This window comes from Scomber scombrus, chromosome 15 (assembly GCF_963691925.1).
Source record: "Scomber scombrus chromosome 15, fScoSco1.1, whole genome shotgun sequence".
NCBI lineage: Eukaryota > Metazoa > Chordata > Actinopteri > Scombriformes > Scombridae > Scomber > Scomber scombrus.
Genome location: NC_084984.1, coordinates 21710416 through 21728093, shown reverse-complemented (window position 1 = coordinate 21728093; position 17678 = coordinate 21710416). Strand labels below are relative to the sequence as shown.

At 39.3% G+C, this 17678-nt stretch overlaps 1 protein-coding gene across 1 annotated transcript in view; it reads left to right on the top strand.

Annotated features, from left to right (window-relative positions):
* Positions 1-17678, top strand: part of ank1b (ankyrin 1, erythrocytic b) — a 69150-nt gene that overhangs the window by 31571 nt on the left and 19901 nt on the right. Inside the window, exons 3-26 of the mRNA XM_062434909.1 lie at positions 2381-2482; positions 5328-5426; positions 6212-6310; positions 6661-6759; positions 6990-7175; positions 7479-7577; positions 7852-7950; positions 8207-8305; positions 8832-9029; positions 9179-9277; positions 9714-9812; positions 10332-10430; positions 10619-10816; positions 11015-11113; positions 11354-11452; positions 11741-11938; positions 12075-12173; positions 12546-12644; positions 12918-13016; positions 13806-13898; positions 14118-14190; positions 14384-14404; positions 17180-17303; positions 17530-17593. Of these exons, the coding sequence (XP_062290893.1) occupies positions 2381-2482; positions 5328-5426; positions 6212-6310; positions 6661-6759; positions 6990-7175; positions 7479-7577; positions 7852-7950; positions 8207-8305; positions 8832-9029; positions 9179-9277; positions 9714-9812; positions 10332-10430; positions 10619-10816; positions 11015-11113; positions 11354-11452; positions 11741-11938; positions 12075-12173; positions 12546-12644; positions 12918-13016; positions 13806-13898; positions 14118-14190; positions 14384-14404; positions 17180-17303; positions 17530-17593 (2643 nt within the window). The remainder of the gene's footprint in view (positions 1-2380; positions 2483-5327; positions 5427-6211; positions 6311-6660; positions 6760-6989; positions 7176-7478; positions 7578-7851; positions 7951-8206; positions 8306-8831; positions 9030-9178; positions 9278-9713; positions 9813-10331; positions 10431-10618; positions 10817-11014; positions 11114-11353; positions 11453-11740; positions 11939-12074; positions 12174-12545; positions 12645-12917; positions 13017-13805; positions 13899-14117; positions 14191-14383; positions 14405-17179; positions 17304-17529; positions 17594-17678) is intronic.

Below are 17678 nucleotides of genomic sequence, written 5' to 3'. Positions count from 1 at the left end.
TACATAGTGAGAGGTTTCAGTAATCTGATTATTAGGTGTAACTGGAACAGCGATTACATATAAAGTGGACATACAGCTCTCGTCTCACCATACATGAAAGAGGGAGCAAGAGAACAGCAAAAAAGAGAGAGAAGAAACCGCAGAGATGGTAGCGGAGTGAGGAAGAAAATGGATTCCTGTCTGACAGCAAAATGAGCATAAACCAGGCGTAGGAGTTTTTTTGAAGGTGTTGCAAGATTGTTCATTTTCTGCTAAATGTGATTAGTTCATGGCTAATGCAGCGTTACACACACACACACACACAGAAACACACAAAAAATGACCAGCAGACATTAAAAACACACCGGTTCATGAAGTGGTAGAGTCATGGAGTCACAAGGAGGAGGAGGGTGGATGCAGGTGGTGGGTGTAATGAGTAATACAGTACACGTCGTTGCGCAAGAGACGAGACACATAAAAGGAGTAAACTTCTTTTTTAAGTTTTGAAATGGCTTCAGGGTGCAGAATGAAAGTCATAACGTAACTACTTGCAGCTGAACACTCGGCGAATGAAGTGTCACACCAGCTTCAAAAGCCGCTATATGAGGTTGAAAAAAAAACAATAGTGTTGTTCGCCTAGTACTGGAAAAAAACAAGTGAATGGTATCTTCTAAAGCTATCAGTATCTCAGCAAAGTTCTTAAATGTACAGTATAAAAAGTTAGACAACTAACAAGCCGCTGCAGGTTGACTCTTCTTTTCATATGCCAGTTTTTAAATGAGAGAATATTCATAAGGAGCTCTGCATACAACAAACAACTAAAACAAACAGAGTAGCAACACACCAGCTCCTGTCAGTTACATTTACTCCTTGAAGTCAGGCTGAGTGATGTCAGAACTGCCAGCTAACTTTCATGTTGTTGAAAGTAAGAGATGGAGAATGGATCATATTGTTGTTCAGACGCAAGACAAAGAAAAAAAATCATCTCTCTCTTGCATCCAACACACCAAACTATTACACACACTGCATGGTATTTACAATATATTTAAATGTAGGTCAGTTTACTACAAATATCACTTAATTTAAATATCAGCCACAAAGCTTTATGTTTCACTCCAACAGATTTACATCTAAACTGGTTAAACTAGTGGAAGGACAGCTATTTGTGATAGTTAAGTATTAAGTGACTCCAAAAACTACTCCAAGAGTAGACAGACCTACTTTAGTTTCTACAAAAAAATAATATATTAGTATACGTGGCTCACTGTAAAGTCTATTCAAAGTAAGATAATTCACTATATTCTACTTGGTTTGGTTTAAAAGTGCTTCATCACATGCTTGACCCTAATTTCTTTTTTTTTAAAAAGTCAATTTGATATATCAAATAAAAGGTAAGGGAAATGATTACTTAATAGATTCTAACATTGACATTTAATTACGCATATAATGGGAATAAATAGGGTGTTGATTTAGCAAAAATCAAAGGAAAGGGAAAACTGGACTGGAAAGTGGTGAGGGAGGCTGTCAAAAGAGCAAATAATACTATTTGTTTGGGAGATAAAATCTAATCGAGTGCATGGTTCGTAGAAACAAAGAACATTGGCTCCTGATGCGTCAGCACAGATAAGACATACAAGGAGAGAGAGAGAGAGAGCAGTCCAGTATAATTAAACCACTTGAGAACAACGGCTCAAACAGATATATCATTTTGCCGTTGACAGGAGTGGAGAGGAGGGTCAAGAGTACGGCACGTTGGGCAGTATTTCCTCTTCGGGGCGTTGGAAACATCTCATTGTGCAGGTCAGCCGTACTACACTATTGCCTGATGAATGAATTCAGAGGTGGGCGTACAAACACTGGCACGCTCCGAGACACAAACCACAGGAGTCTTCCTCTAAGATCAGACAGGCAGTCGGCAGAGCTCGTGGCGGAGTGCATGTGCTGGGCTATGAACGCCTACCAAACTCGCACTGTGGGCGAAGCTCGACAGTAAGAAGTCTGACATTTTAGCCTCTTATAAAGGGCAGGAGAGCTGATGAGTGTAGTATCACTTTTCCCTCATATAACCTTGTGTCATGCCTTAAAGTGATGGTTTTATTATTATAATGAATTCAGATATATAGCAGACTGGGGCTTTTAGTGTAACTCCATCCTGATATCAAGGACTAGTGGATGACGCTGGAGGAACAGTTGATGCTGAGCATTTATCTTTGTGTATTTATAGCATCTGTGTGTATGTCTTACCTGTGTACGCTGATGTGTGTGTTGTTTTCTTTAGCTTGTAACTTTTGGTGGTGGGTTACATGTGTTGATCTGTATTTACCTACATGCTCTCCCCCTTTCCTCTGCTCATCTCTTCTTCTCCTCTTTTTTTAACAGTACTCCTCTTTATTCATTGCAGGCCGATGCATCCACCAGCTTCCTGCGTGCAGCTCGTTCAGGGAACCTGGACAAAGCTCTGGACCACATGAAGCATGGAATTGACATCAACACATCTAATCAAGTAAGACAGTTTCACTGAAGTTATGAGAGCAGCTGTGTGTGTGTATGCGCGTGTATGCACGTATTGTGTGTCAGTGGGAAAAACTACCACCCACAGATTCCAATTAACAAAACAGTAAATTAAATCATGGCCCATATGAAAATCAATTACAACATTCAGTTAGTGTTCACAGTGATTAACACAAATAGTAGCATGCAAAGGAGTACCTTCTCTAAGCATTTAACTAAATTAAAGTTTTTGTTGCTACATTGCTATATTTGTGTTGGCATTTTAACTTTCATTTGAACTTGCATGGAAACACAGATCAGACTAGATGAGAGGAAAAATCAATTTTGCAGTGAAAGTGAAATAAAAAGTGAAATGTAGATGTAATAGTCTTGAATATTAACAGAGATAAATATCACTCTGCATTAATAGTAATGAGATAGGGCTAGTCTAATAACTATACATCATACAAGGTCTGAGATGAAGTTATCCATCAAAGCAATGACTCCTCAGTGTGTGGGGAAACATGAAAAAGCTAAGCATTTTACGCAATGGCAGCAGACCGAAGCTAGAGAACTTTATTGAATTGAGTTAATGATTCGCAGGAGAAATTTCCACTGGATCATATTTTTTATGTACTGTAGGAGAGTGAAATTCATTACACACCACTTTTCCTCGAAACCACCCTCAAATGCAGTCATTACACGGCCAGGAGTAGCATATTGGAAAAAGTAGTAGAGTTTTGTCTGTTTGCACTAGTCCCCTTGCTCAGTGCCTTCTAGCTATCATTTTCTCAGAGCATAAAATATCACAACATGGCAGTAACCACAGTCTTTGAGATAATATAGTACATGTGGAGACTACCCCATGGTAGCCACACCTTTTGTAAGACCAAGATAAGCACAAAGTCTTGGCTAAAATGCTAAGAGGACCTTTTGAATGCACCACATAACGTCACCATATTATCATTGGACTGCCTTTCTGCAGTATCAGCAGAGGGTGTAAAATAAAGGAACCAAAAAGAAAATTAAAAATTCACGACTCCTAGACCTTCTGATTCTCTATCTTTGTGTAAAGTGGTGTACATCAATAATTAACTACATTAGATTATAGTCCCCTCAATCTTAAATCCCGCTGTCTGCTCTCTTACACCTTGTTGCATCATGATTATAACACAGCAAATACAGGCAATATCAGCAGATGTGCATATGTGAATGTGTTTGGTTTGGACACATACAGTTACTAGCAACACACACACACACACACACACACACACACACACACATACACACACACACCAGAGAGAGAGATGGGGCAAGAAAAAGGGAAGATAGACTATTGAAAGAGGAAAACATGAAATGTACATTTTCAAGGGTCTTTAATATCTACACTTTAAGATTGTGATCAATAAATAATTACCATTGATACAATCTACAATAATTACGTGCCCTGAACACAACAATCAGTTCTCTCATTCAAGACCCTAAATTTTGTGTTTTTATACGATTCATTTTTTCATCCGCCGCTCTGTTTACCATCATATTGATGGCTTTTTACTGAGGACTGAGGCAAGGGCAGAGATGGTATTTTTATAGGTGATTTATGTGATTCTGCAGCAATAACCGTCCTTGCTATAGCTGCAACTCGGCAGGCTCTCGTGCTCTCTCTCGGCCTCTACCACCCTCTCTTTCTCTTTATCTAAATTTACCTAACTACCAACTATTGTCCTGCAATTATCCCTGTGACTCTCTGTGCATAAATGTGCATAATTTGTTTGTGGAATGAGTGTAAACTCGACAGTAGATTTTCACATACTACATTTTAAATATGACAGCAAGTGCATTCAGCACTGATACACTGTCTCCCATCACTGAGCGCATGCTCACATAGAGCGTGTTACCCATTTGAATTGAGTGACACTGCAGTATGGTGGCAAGCCCGAGAACAGTGTGGACCACTGAGACTCCTAGTGGCCAGGTTGGTTATAGCAGGCTGGTTTTGAGCTCAGACTTTTCAGAGACAATGCATTGCCAGCCATCCACAGCTCAGAGACACAATGCTGCTTACTCATCAGACTCACCAGGCTGTGCTTTTTGTCAGAACTGAGTCCCCCTGCTGTCGCTGTGGGTTCTTCGGTTATTTTTAGAGATACAGTAACTAGACGAGTGATACCCTGCACAGCTGGAGAAAATTGGGCATATGTCGCAGAGCTCACAAAGGCACAAGACTGAAGCACAAAGTGTGTTTCCTTTGCTCTTCGTTCCTCCATTTTCATCAGTAAAGAGGGTGTATTTAAAACAGACGGAGTATGAACTTGGGAGTTTGATGATGGTCAAAAGAAGAGGTCATACACACTCTGGTTCCTCAGACCTCAACACCAATAGCAAAGTTTGTCAGTTCTGAAAGGTCATGAGATACTTTGTCAACGGTTGCAGCCAAGATCATAACAGTCAAGCCCAAGGAGAGGACAAGGCCGAAGGTGGTCAACAATGGCCTTGGCATGAATATATAAAGATGTATTAAATAAATCTCGATTCTATCCAGCAAATTCTTTTAGGATGATGCATTGCTCTACATGGGTGTGTATTATTATACAGTACTAACTTGTCAGAGGACAGTCTAATTCATTAAGTTTCCCTGAGAGATGTGGTATTATTTTCCAGTTAATTTGGACTGTGATTATAATAATCCTAATCATTATACTAGAATTACTGTAGCTTTAATATCCAGATAATCCTACATTTAATCAAAGGTTCAACAGTTTCTTACAACAAATCTTTAATGTGGGTTGGTGACAACTCCTTTATGTGTATTCATGTGTGTCTAGTGTGTGACTAAATCCCTCTGTTTTCTCACTAAGAATGGTCTCAACGGGTTACACCTGGCCTCTAAAGAAGGTCATGTCAAAATGGTCCTGGAGCTACTACACTCTGGCATTGAGCTGGAAACTACCACTAAAGTATGTACTTCTCTCTATATGCATGCTGTCTTAAGTATCATTTCATAATGAAATCAATAAAGCATTTAAACTGTCACACCTTCCTAATACCTTTCCTAGCTTTGGCTAAGCCATTTGTAGTTAAGATGAACTGCAGCTGTAGAGACTACAGCAACTAGCAGCCGTAAGTTAAATTAACATTCCTGTATCCACAGCAACCTCAACAGGTAACTAAGATTACCGATAAGCCTCTCAGCAACAATAGCACAATCTTTTAAGTATGTAATATATAAAAGATTGCCTTTACAGTAGCTTTAACTATCTGCAGGTTTTCTGCATTGAATAGGAAGTCAGACCTTGATGGACTGAATTTTCAATCAAGCTTGATGGTACAGTTTAATCTTTAGGAATGTATTTTACTAAATTTCTTTTTTTTCTTAAATGCACTGTATGTGCAGTGTTCGTGCAAAGCCAGTTTGTACCTGGCTTGTGTTACTTAAGTCCCTAAAATGAGCATTTGGACAACACGGTGCTGCCTTCATCATCAAAGTTTTTTATCTCATTTACTTGATGAAAAAATACACAGTTATTATTATTTCAGTTGCATTTTCAGTGTATAGACATAGGTCATTAGGTCACAAATGTGCTCTTATTCACTCTCATTTGCATCTCTCTTCTTCTGTGTGCTTTTGTGTGTGTGTGTGTGTGTGTGTGTGTGTGTGTGTGTGTGTGTGTGTGTGTGTGTGTGTGTGTGTGTGTGTGTGTGTGTGTGTGTGTATGTGTGTGTTTGCGTGTGTGACCTCCAGAAAGGGAACACTGCTCTCCATATTGCAGCGCTGGCGGGGCAGGAGAAAGTGGTGGCCGAGCTCGCCAACTATGGTGCCAACGTTAATGCCCAGTCACTTGTGAGTCACTGCTAGCTGTGAAAAAGGGAAGAGTGTATGAGCTAGTGTGCGAATTCTGTTTGTATGTATTTATTTGTGTGTTTGTCTGTTTGTAATGTACATGTGACACATGTATATATTTATCCACAGCATATTTACAGTTATGTGTACATATGTGTCTTTGTTAAAAAAAAAAACACCTGCTAATTATTTACAGTAATAATCGTAATTATTCATGATTAGCAGAGTCTTAAAGTCTTTTATATATCCAGATAATTGATGATGTCACATCTTGTTAAACGGCTCGAGGCCCAGGTGGGTGTGTTTGTGTGTTGTATCTATGTAACTGTATATAATCTGTACCCAAACAGAAAGGGTTCAGTCCTCTCTACATGGCAGCACAGGAGAATCATTTAGAAGTGGTAAAGTTCCTACTTGAGAACGGTGCCAATCAGAGTCTCCCAACTGAGGTATGTGTCTAAATATCCATCATATGCTCTATATACCACAAATTGAGAAACTAGGTTTCCATGTTAAAATTCACTTCCTCCCTTTTCCTTCCTTCTTCTCCATTCATTTCTCGTTCTTTCCCTTTCCTCCTTTTGTACCATATTCTTAACCACTGCTCAATCCCTCCCTGAACTCTCTTCCTCCTCTCCTTTATCTCTCTATCTCTTTAACTCACTGTCCTCCCCCTCAGGATGGCTTCACTCCTCTGGCAGTGGCCCTCCAGCAGGGCCATGAAAACGTTGTGGCACTGCTCATCAACTATGGCACGAAGGGCAAGGTCCGCCTTCCTGCGCTGCACATTGCTGCACGAAACGATGACACGCGCACCGCTGCAGTGCTTTTACAGAATGACCCAAACGCTGATGTTCTCAGCAAGGTATACACTCACTGAGATTGTGTGTAATGGTTTAGTTAGTGTACTAAAACAATATACAGTAAGCAGCTAAAATGAAAGAAAAAACAACTTTACTATACTCTATCAGTGAAGCGAAAAGGCTGTTCATTACAAAATAATCTTCAAAGCACTCTACAATAAAATCTTTTGTGCTACTCATTTGTCTTTTAGCTTTATATCTCAAACTGTTGATTAATCTGTTTCATGCACTTTGTCCATTTTATATGAGTATAAATAGATAGTTATTATCATAATGTTAACTCTATTCTCACGCTTTCTCTGCAGACTGGTTTCACACCCCTCCATATTGCAGCACACTATGAGAACATGAGTGTTGCACAGCTGCTGCTTAATAGAGGAGCCAATGTAAACTTCACCCCCAAGGTCAGTGTATCTCAGCTGCAATGTCACAAATGGTACCTGAAAGGAATAATGATTGTGGTTGAAACATTGTGTGCTGAGGAAGAATGTTGAGAAATATTAGCTTTTACACTTTTTTATTTTTTTTAATTTTTTTTTTTACACATTTTGTTGTTTTTAACAGAACAGCTTACATTATACTTTTGTCTTGTCATATATAAGTAATATGGAGACTTCATGCAACAATTACAAACTGTGTGTGATAAAACTGACTTATAGTTTGCCTCTCCTTCACTAGAATGGCATCACGCCTCTTCATATAGCCTCCAGGAGAGGCAATGTGATGATGGTCAGACTACTGCTGGACAGAGGGGCACAAATTGATGCCAAAACTAAGGTGCTATACGGTTCTTCTCCACTCTGATGTGTGCTATTTGCTGCTGTGTTCTTGTATGTTTTGTACTGAGCGTTGTTCTGTCTACACTCAAAGACAGCCTGGCGTTTTGTCACTTATATATGCTTAATGCCATCCCAATATTTGCTTCGCCCATCTGTTCTCTTCCCTGCTGATTCGTTCATTTCTGTTTGTTATGCTGTTCTAAACGTTTCTAATGACTCTCCTGATGTCTCTTACGTCACTCATGTCTTTGTAGGATGAGCTGACTCCTCTCCACTGTGCGGCCAGGAATGGTCATGTCCGCATCCTTGAGATCCTGCTTGAACACGGTGCTCCCATCCAGGCTAAAACCAAGGTAGATGAATTTAATGAAACACTGCAGTCACATTGATTGTTTTTAGCCATTATGACCTGTAATCATAACTGATCATCAGATTAACTATCAATTTTGACTTTGTGACTCTGTTATATAACTAATGTTGCTCCCAAGGACATCATAAAATTGGCATTTAGGCCAGATTCATTGAAACTTTGGCACTTGCATCCAACTTGTGCAAATGAGTTACTGTAGAATCAAAACATCTGACTCATGTGTTTGTTAATTGAGCATCTGAGATCTGAGCTTCATACAAGTGCATACTTAGCGGATATTATAGCCACAATATTCCTTGCCAGTTATATAATCTGCAAGTAATTTAACCACAGCGTGTTATGTCTCCTCTGTGAACTCTGCTTTCCCGAACATCCGAAACCGAATGTTATTGACTGACTGCTACGTATAACATTATACATACGCATGACTTCATTTTGGCAGCATCTTCTCTCCTCTGTCTCCTCTTTTCCTTCATCTGTCTATGTCCCCTTTTTCACGTCTCTTGCAGAATGGTCTCTCCCCCATCCACATGTCAGCCCAAGGGGATCACATGGACTGTGTCAGGCAGCTACTGCAATACAATGCCGAGATTGATGATATCACGCTGGACCATTTAACCCCACTTCATGTAGCAGCCCACTGTGGTCACCATCGCATGGCCAAAGTCCTACTGGACAAGGGGGCCAAAGCCAATGCACGTGCTCTGGTGAGTAACTTTTTAACATTTTTTTGATGGAGTTTAAGATCATCGAGTTCAGGACTTAAACACTTGCCAACTTTACAACCTTACTTACAAAAGGTAGGACCACACATTTTGTCTCATCCTGAACTTTTCATCCTGAACTTTGTCTCCAGAATGGCTTCACACCTCTCCATATTGCTTGCAAGAAGAACCACATGCGGTCCATGGACCTGCTGCTTAAGCACTCTGCTTCCTTAGAAGCTGTCACAGAGGTGAGACAATGTGACCACGAGGGAAAGTCTAAAAGTTTACACATTTTCCACTTTTCCGGTGTAAACAGAATTCTCACACAAGAGGCATTCATAAATTGTTCTTTAGCTTTTGTGACAAGCATATGTTTGCATTTTGAGTCTTCATTTACTGCTTCCTACATTCAGATTTAAGGTCAAGTAATGGCAGGATGAGTAGAATTTATGGTTTTGAAATTATGAAAAAGGTTCTACATTTTTGAATTCATTTATATTCTGTCTGATGTCAGTGGCATTTATCTTAAACATTCAAAAAACTGTCATTAGGGGATATCCACTGTCCAAACAACTAGAGCCATTGACACTAATTCACATATGTCTGTCAGTCAGATGTGGATAATGTAGTAGAATGTCTGGCATTGAGCCCTGATGACCTTCTTTATCTTGCTTGTGTGTACAGTCTGGTCTCACTCCTCTTCATGTAGCAGCATTCATGGGCCATCTGAACATAGTGAAGAATCTGCTCCAGAGAGGAGCTTCACCCAATGCTTCCAATGTGGTGAGAACTCCTTTTTCTACACTACAAACCAAATCAAGTCAATTCCTAATTTAATTCTGTTAAATCACTTTCCAGCATTGTTAGATGAATGACATGACACATAGGTCAATAATAAGAGTTACTTGAATAGTTTCATTTTTCAAGATTCATAGTCACTACACTAATTAGGTTTCTATTCCACCAGCAAACAGTAAGTGCTGTCAAGGGTGATATTTCAAAATAAGAATGAATTGTGTTACTAAATTACAAGACTGGTCTGAATCATAGGCCCTGACATACACAAGGTGAATTTAAATGGATTTTTTTTTATGGTCCAGAGGTTCTAAAACTGATCATAAATTAAAATATCAAATCATGTTTCTTTATAGCTAAGAATATGCCCAGGTATACTTGTTTTACCAATATAACAGGTGTGTTTCGTAATTGATGAATGGTTTGAAAACCTTATTTACAAACGTATACAAGTGGTGTACTATTATGTAATTTGAGTGACTGGTTGTCTGTATTTACCCACACCAGAAAGTGGAGACTCCCCTCCACATGGCCTCCAGAGCAGGACACTGTGAAGTTGCTCAGTTCCTGCTGCAGAACGCAGCACAAGTGGACACCAAGGCGAAGGTATGAGCTGTGCAGTCTGGCTTTAGTCATCAGGACCCTCAACATATTGTGTTTGTATGTGTTAACTGTATCTGCCAATCAGTAATAGTTGAGGAGGTACTGTCAGTTTATTTCTCACTACTTCATGGTAACTGATTCTGTGTTTAAGACATGAATTAAACCTTTTTCTTCTTGTTCTCTCTGTTCAGGATGACCAGACACCCCTACACTGTGCGGCCCGTATGGGCCACAAGGAGCTCGTCAAGCTGCTTCTTGAGCACAATGCTAACCCCGACTCATTTACAACTGCAGGCCACACACCCTTACACATCGCTGCACGGGAAGGACACATCCACACAATTCGAATCTTGTTAGATGCTGGAGCACAGCAAGTCAAGATGACAAAGGTAGAGTAGAAGCCATTGCAAAGGAAAACATTTTGTATTATTAGACCCTAGATATGTTAGCAAAGGAAAACATGGGTTATATTATGTTTGTGACCTAACTTGCTTATTTTCCTCCTTCTCCTTGTTCGTTCACACATTTTGACTTTGACTTTGTCTTAAATTGATATTGGTTCTGCTCATTTTGTTTATTTTGAGCAGAAAGGCTTCACTCCCCTCCATGTGGCCTCTAAATATGGAAAGGTGGACGTAGCTGAGCTCCTTCTGGAGCGAGGAGCAAACCCTAACGCAGCTGGGAAGGTGAGACAATATGTGCTCTCTGTAGTTTAGGTCCTTGAAGTACACAAAAACAGTGAAGCACTCTTTGCAAGGCTGTGAAGAACACAGCAACCGCAGAACAGCCTGAAAGCTTGACCTTGATTGATAGATTGATAGATTATCATGGTATGTGTTTCATATGTACATGTTTCTATGTGTTTTTGTGTATGTATTTCTCTGTGGGTTTATATATGTGTACATGTGAATGTGTGTGTTTAACAGAACGGTCTGACACCCCTTCATGTGGCCGTCCATCACAACAACCTGGATGTTGTTAAACTCCTGGTCAGCAAGGGAGGATCTGCACACAGCACTGCTCGAGTAAGATGCTTGTGTGTGTGTGTGCGTGTGTGTGTGTGTGTGCGGCACGCTCATAATCACACAGGCAGGGCCAACACAGCATGCCAACCCGTCGCTGACACACAAACCGAAACAGGTCAAATGAGTGTGTGATGCTTACACATGCAGTAATTCACATGACAGTCTTTGTCTTCTGAAGAACTCTCACAAAAGCATTTTTGATCTAAAATTAGTCCTGAACAGCGTTAAGAAAATCTGAGCCCACTCTATGTCTGTTTCTGTACTGTATGTTCTTGTTTCCCTCCATAGAATGGTTACACTCCCCTGCACATAGCGGCAAAGCAGAACCAGATGGAGGTGGCCAGTTGTCTGCTGCAGAATGGGGCATCTCCCAATTCTGAGTCCCTCCAAGGCATCACGCCCCTGCACCTGGCTTCACAGGAGGGACGGCCTGACATTGTGGCTCTGCTCATCTCTAAACAGGCCAACGTAAATCTGGGAAACAAGGTATTATTAGAGTACATCAAACTTCATCATTTCCAATGTGAAAATTGATTTACGCATCTTCAGAAATTAACATGAAACTATTTGTTAACTACTTTTAAATAAAAATATATTGTTTGCCATTCTTTTTGTCTTTTAGAGTGGATTGACCCCTCTGCATCTTGTGGCTCAGGAGGGTCATGTTGGCATTGCTGACACATTGGTTAAACAGGGAGCCTCTGTTTATGCTGCTTCACGGGTAAGACCTCAGCCTCCACTGGTACAAGAATGTTAAAGTAGGTATTATTGGGTGAGTTTAAAAGATGACACTGGTTGCAGATATACGTCTTAAGCTTTGACTGCAGGTCAGTCAAAAATGAGTCTTTGGGTTCTACAGTATGTTTTCATAGTTTTTGGTCTTCATAATCACTTTGATAGAGGAGTCAAATACTAACAGAAGTGCGGCAGTGAATTAAGAAGTTGATAACGAGCTTATTTTTGCTTCCTTTTTACAATTTTGCATGTTTATGTTTGTAAGAGTTTGCACGTTTAGACAATATCCCAGCCTGTAAATAGGGATTCATGAAGCTACTGAACAACAACCATCTGTCTCTCTCTCCCCATGTCTCAGATGGGCTACACACCCCTTCATGTGGCCTGTCACTATGGCAACATCAAGATGGTGAAGTTCCTTCTGCAGCAACAGGCTCATGTGAATAGCAAGACGAGGGTAAATTATCCATATGGCTTTAGATTACATGTACTGAATATGGGTTTGATTAACTTCATGTTTTTGTGTTTACTTGTTTGATGCTTGCTTTTAGTACTATGAAGCTTTGTCAACACACTTTAACCATCAGCAATTAGCTAACCAGTATGAGCAGATTGGCTGGAGCAACACTGGTATTACCATTAGCTGCCAAAATCTTGGATGGAATCACTGCTTTCTATGTTTATCCATTTATCTGTCTCAGCCATTCTCCCTCTTTTGTGTTTTTTACAGATGGGCTACACCCCTCTGCACCAGGCCGCTCAGCAGGGCCATACTGATATAGTCACCCTGTTGTTGAAACACGGAGCCCAGCCCAATGAGATTACATCGGTGAGACACTTTGTGGAATATCTTATCCTGATATCACCTTTTAGATGATTCCTACTCTCTGGCTTTCCATCTGTTTCAGGAAATGATTAAAATAGTTTAACGGGCATCATTTTTATAAAATCAGTAAAAGACAGAATTCCCAATTAAAGTTACTGGTTAACTGTCAATTCTATCAGAAATGTAACATTTCATAAAGGTAATGGAAAGATGCATAGAGTGTCATTTCAGTTTTTTCAGTTCATTTAAATGTTTTCTATGACATAATTTAAAAGGTGGTTAATCTACTTTTCATTGTAATATTAGTGTAATACTGTATTATCATCCCCTTTGGAAGGTCTTGGAGAACTAAGATTCACCCAGCAGTGGTGATAGTAAAGATAATTAACAGCTAAGAACATCCCCTTGCCTCCATTCACCATTCACCCCATATGCTGATGATACCGTATTATACATTCACAATCATTTTGACCTGTTGGTAACAGATTTATTTTCTGATTAAAGCAACATATTGCTAATTTCACATGGAAAGGAATCACCTTTCCATAACTTTACACTGAACACAAAATAATATGTACTATTTTTTGTTGTTGTTGTTGTATTGCAATATTTACGTCTTTAATTAATTTGTCTATTAGTCCACAGGGGGGCGGAAAAACCCTGGATCATATGAAAATTGAAAGCTATCTGTCATTATTGCATGTCTTGACAATTATCTGGTTTTAATTGTATACTTTTCTACAAAATGAAAAATCTGGACATGTTTTGCATGATTGCGATTTTTCTGTATAGAATGGGACATCTCCCCTTGGCATTGCTAAGCGGCTGGGTTACATCTCTGTCATTGATGTGCTGAAACTGGTCACCGAGGAGTCTGTCTCTGCGGTGAGCAACACATCACACATGGCTCACATGGTTACATCAAAGAAGTAGCCTTGACACACCATGGCTCAGGTGTTCAATAAAATAATTGTCTTGGATAAGTTCAGCTCCCTCATCTGCTTGCAAAATAATGAAACTATTTTCCCCTCTTTCTTTTCCATTTGGCTCCTTCCTCTGTCTCTGCCACATGTCACTTTTACAATCTCTTTCTGCTCCTCACAGATAACTACAGAGAAACATCGGATGAGTTTTCCTGAGACAGTGGATGAGATTTTGGATGTCTCAGAGGATGAAGGTAGGCCATCTGAGATAATTATAGAAAAAGCATCAACTGTACAGTTATGATTATTAATTTTCAGGTCTGATGCGCTATTTTGGTATAAGAAGACTGTATGGGAGGTACACTGACGTATCGAAGTAGCCTACCACCATGATTTATATAAACTGTTTATGACTGTTTATAACACACTTTTCCATTTGTTTTGTAGGGGTTGCCCAGCTAACGTTAGGTAGGATTGTGTCTATATCTGCCTTGTCCGGCCCAGTAACTAGTGAACATGTGCCTTCATTGCAATTGCACTGTCTCATTTTCTATGTGCGTCACTAATTGTCTTTCTAATCAGTTCCTGTGACTCTGCCCTCAACTCCAGCCCTGTTTGTTAGTCTCCATCTCTATCGTATCTGTCCTTATTCTCTCCTCCTTTATCTCTTCTACAGAGATTTATTTGAAAAAAATGTGTCTGTTATTCATCAGCATGTAGTCACGGCATTTTTCCTTTTACCAGCCTTCAATGCACATCTGTCCGTTGACTCATTACTGACAGAACTACAGTATTTCTACATTAAATAGACAAACAGCTCCCTCCAATTCAGAATTGCTGTTACTCCAACCATATTAAAGATGAGTGCTCGTGCCTTTTACAGCCTAATTGATCAATACGCTGATTAGACACACGCTGTTCCACAGCTGTGACACTCTCCTGCAGACAACACACATAGTTACTGTTTATGCAGTCATCTCTTTGATTAGAAGAATCTCAGAATGAAATCAAATCAGTAATTTTTACATCAAATTTTGAAAACATTTTTACACACAAGCTTCATTTTTAATCTATTGTGTTGATGTTGTTGTACGTGTGTAATTGTGTTACTTTTTTCTTCTTTAATGTTCTTTTGTTTTTCTGAACAGCTTGTAATTTTGTGTTTAACCCTCATCCTACCAACATATTTAATATACCACCAACTGGGGTCCCTGGGAGGCCCAAGAACAAACTACTTTAACAACCACATAGCAAAATTTTAACTTATTTCTTCCCAAAACATTATTAGTTATTAAATAAATGTCAATTGATGAAAAAAATATATATTTTAGGAGATTTTCAGATAATTTGCATAAATATAAGTTTATACCTCTCTTTAACCTCTTCCACTCCCTGAGGACAACAGCTGTCTTTCAGAGGCTGTAGCACCCTCACTTTTAAAGCTACAGTGAAGATGCTGATATCATATGAAACTAGAAGGCTTAAGGCATCCATTGTTAGCCTAGCTTGTCAGTAAAAGGGATAAATAACACTAAAAAGCTACGCTACATTTTGGTGAGGGAAAAACTGCCATTGGATCATATGATCTTTCAAATTAAGATATCAGCATGGGAATGGGTTCTATGGATGCATTCAGTTTAAGCTATTTAATTGTTGTGACCCTTTCTTGAAACATGACTGCACTCTATTAAATGACATATTGTGACCTCCAGGATAATCACAACCTCATGAAACTTTACATCCACAAACTAGAGATCTGTGGCATTCAGAGGATGTATGGCGTTCCTATGTATATTGACAATGTGGGTGTCTCTGACTAATTTCCAAAATCAGAAATGCTTGCCATGCAATTGCCAAAAAATGCAATTCTTACAGAAATCTCTAAACGTCAAAAGTTTTTGATATCAAATCACAGCATGATGTCTTTCTATGGTGTTTCTCAAGGTCTTAGTGTTGTTATGTGGTGTTTTGGATGGATTTAGACCATTTTTATCAAATGTTGAGTGGTCAGAAATGTTAAATTTTTCACTAAATCTGTGTAACAAATAGTATCAACCCAAAAAATGCTGCAACAAGTTAAGAGACATAATTGAACATGGGAATGGCCATTAAATCTATAATAATGTTCTAAGCCCTTATACATTCTAAACCCATGAATAGGTGCCCAACCAAAACACATTGTTTATTACAGATTTATGACTAGAAAAACATGACACACAGCCCTGAGCTGCACCTCCAAAAAATGGGTGTATTGGTAAGGGGGCGGGAGTGGAAGAGGTTAATACAAATCATAGCTTTTTTCCAAGTACAGTGCTGACAGAGTTGCCCCACTCTCCCAAAAGTGTGTGATACTTTAAATTATTACTATTTTTAAAAAGCACTAATTAAAACAGAAAACAATGATATCAAGTCATTAGGAGCATTGAAAATTGGAATAATAGAATAAAGCACCTGAGAGATATGACAAAAAATATACCTCTTGGGTCTGCAGGTACCCTAGTCGGTAGGATCAGGTTAATTGTCTTTAAATTTTGAAGTGGTTCGTTGTTTACTGTTGTTGTTCTGATTATTATTTCAATATCATTCCTCCTTAATAATTGAGGTATTTTCTCCTACACAGAAACAACCATCACACATGTGATTTCATCTTTAATGGGCATGCTCACTAAAAAAGCTGTCACAAGGTGCCTTGCAGTCTGCCGTCCATGCAGTGTCCTAAACTGTGTTAATATTCACTGTCTTACCAGTCTTCTTCTTTTACTCCTTTGGTTTCCATTGGCTCTGGTTGTCGGTTTCCATTGCTTCGACTAAAATATCTGAGATTGTTTTGTGGCCATTTTTTTCTGTGGTTTCATGAAGGTGAAGGGACGGGAAGGATGGTGGTGTAACGATTACTACTTACAAACAATTGAATCAAGTGATAAGTATTTTGTTTCAAGTGGAGAGGTCAACCACAGCTCAAGATACTGTCACTCATAAAAATCATAAAAACAAGTCCAAATGCATAGGTGAAAACTGAATACCATTGGCATATTTTTGCCTTGATTAAAGAAAGCTTAACTTAAGACTGAGTGGAAGAACTCAAAAGATGACATCAGCATCATTATGCCCTGTACTCTCCTGGTCTTGTCCATTTCTCTCTTAATTCTGTATGTGCTCTTTGTAACATGTTCTTTACCAGTGTTCATGTTTGTCCTCTTTGCTCCTTTTCCATATTCCTGACTTCTCCGTTTTTGCCAATAGGAGACGAGTTGCTCGGGATGGATGGGGCACGCTATTTGAAGCTGGATGACTTCAAGGACCAGGACGATGACTTCCTCTCCCCAAAGAAGACCCTCAGAGACTTTGAGGGTGGCATTGGTACCACGTAAGTCATTGTATTCTCATGTTTTGCATTTGTGTTGTCTGGTTTGGATTTATTTTCAATACCTTACATAATAAATGTTGTGAGTTACCATCATAGATCTTTGTCTTAAATTATGAGAAGCAACAGCATGAGATAAAATGATTTTTATTAGGATTTCAATTGCAGAATAATAATCATTATTACCATGTTCTCTTGTCTGACATTATTCTCACTTCCTCTCCCACAGGCCATATTCTCCTGCTATTCCCAGGATCCCTTGTGTGTCCCCAGAGACTGTTCTGCTGGATCAGGTAGGCTTAACTCATAATGTTTAGAGGATGCATTACAATTTGCAAGCATTTGTTTCTTTATCCATTTTAAGACAGAGCTTGCCTA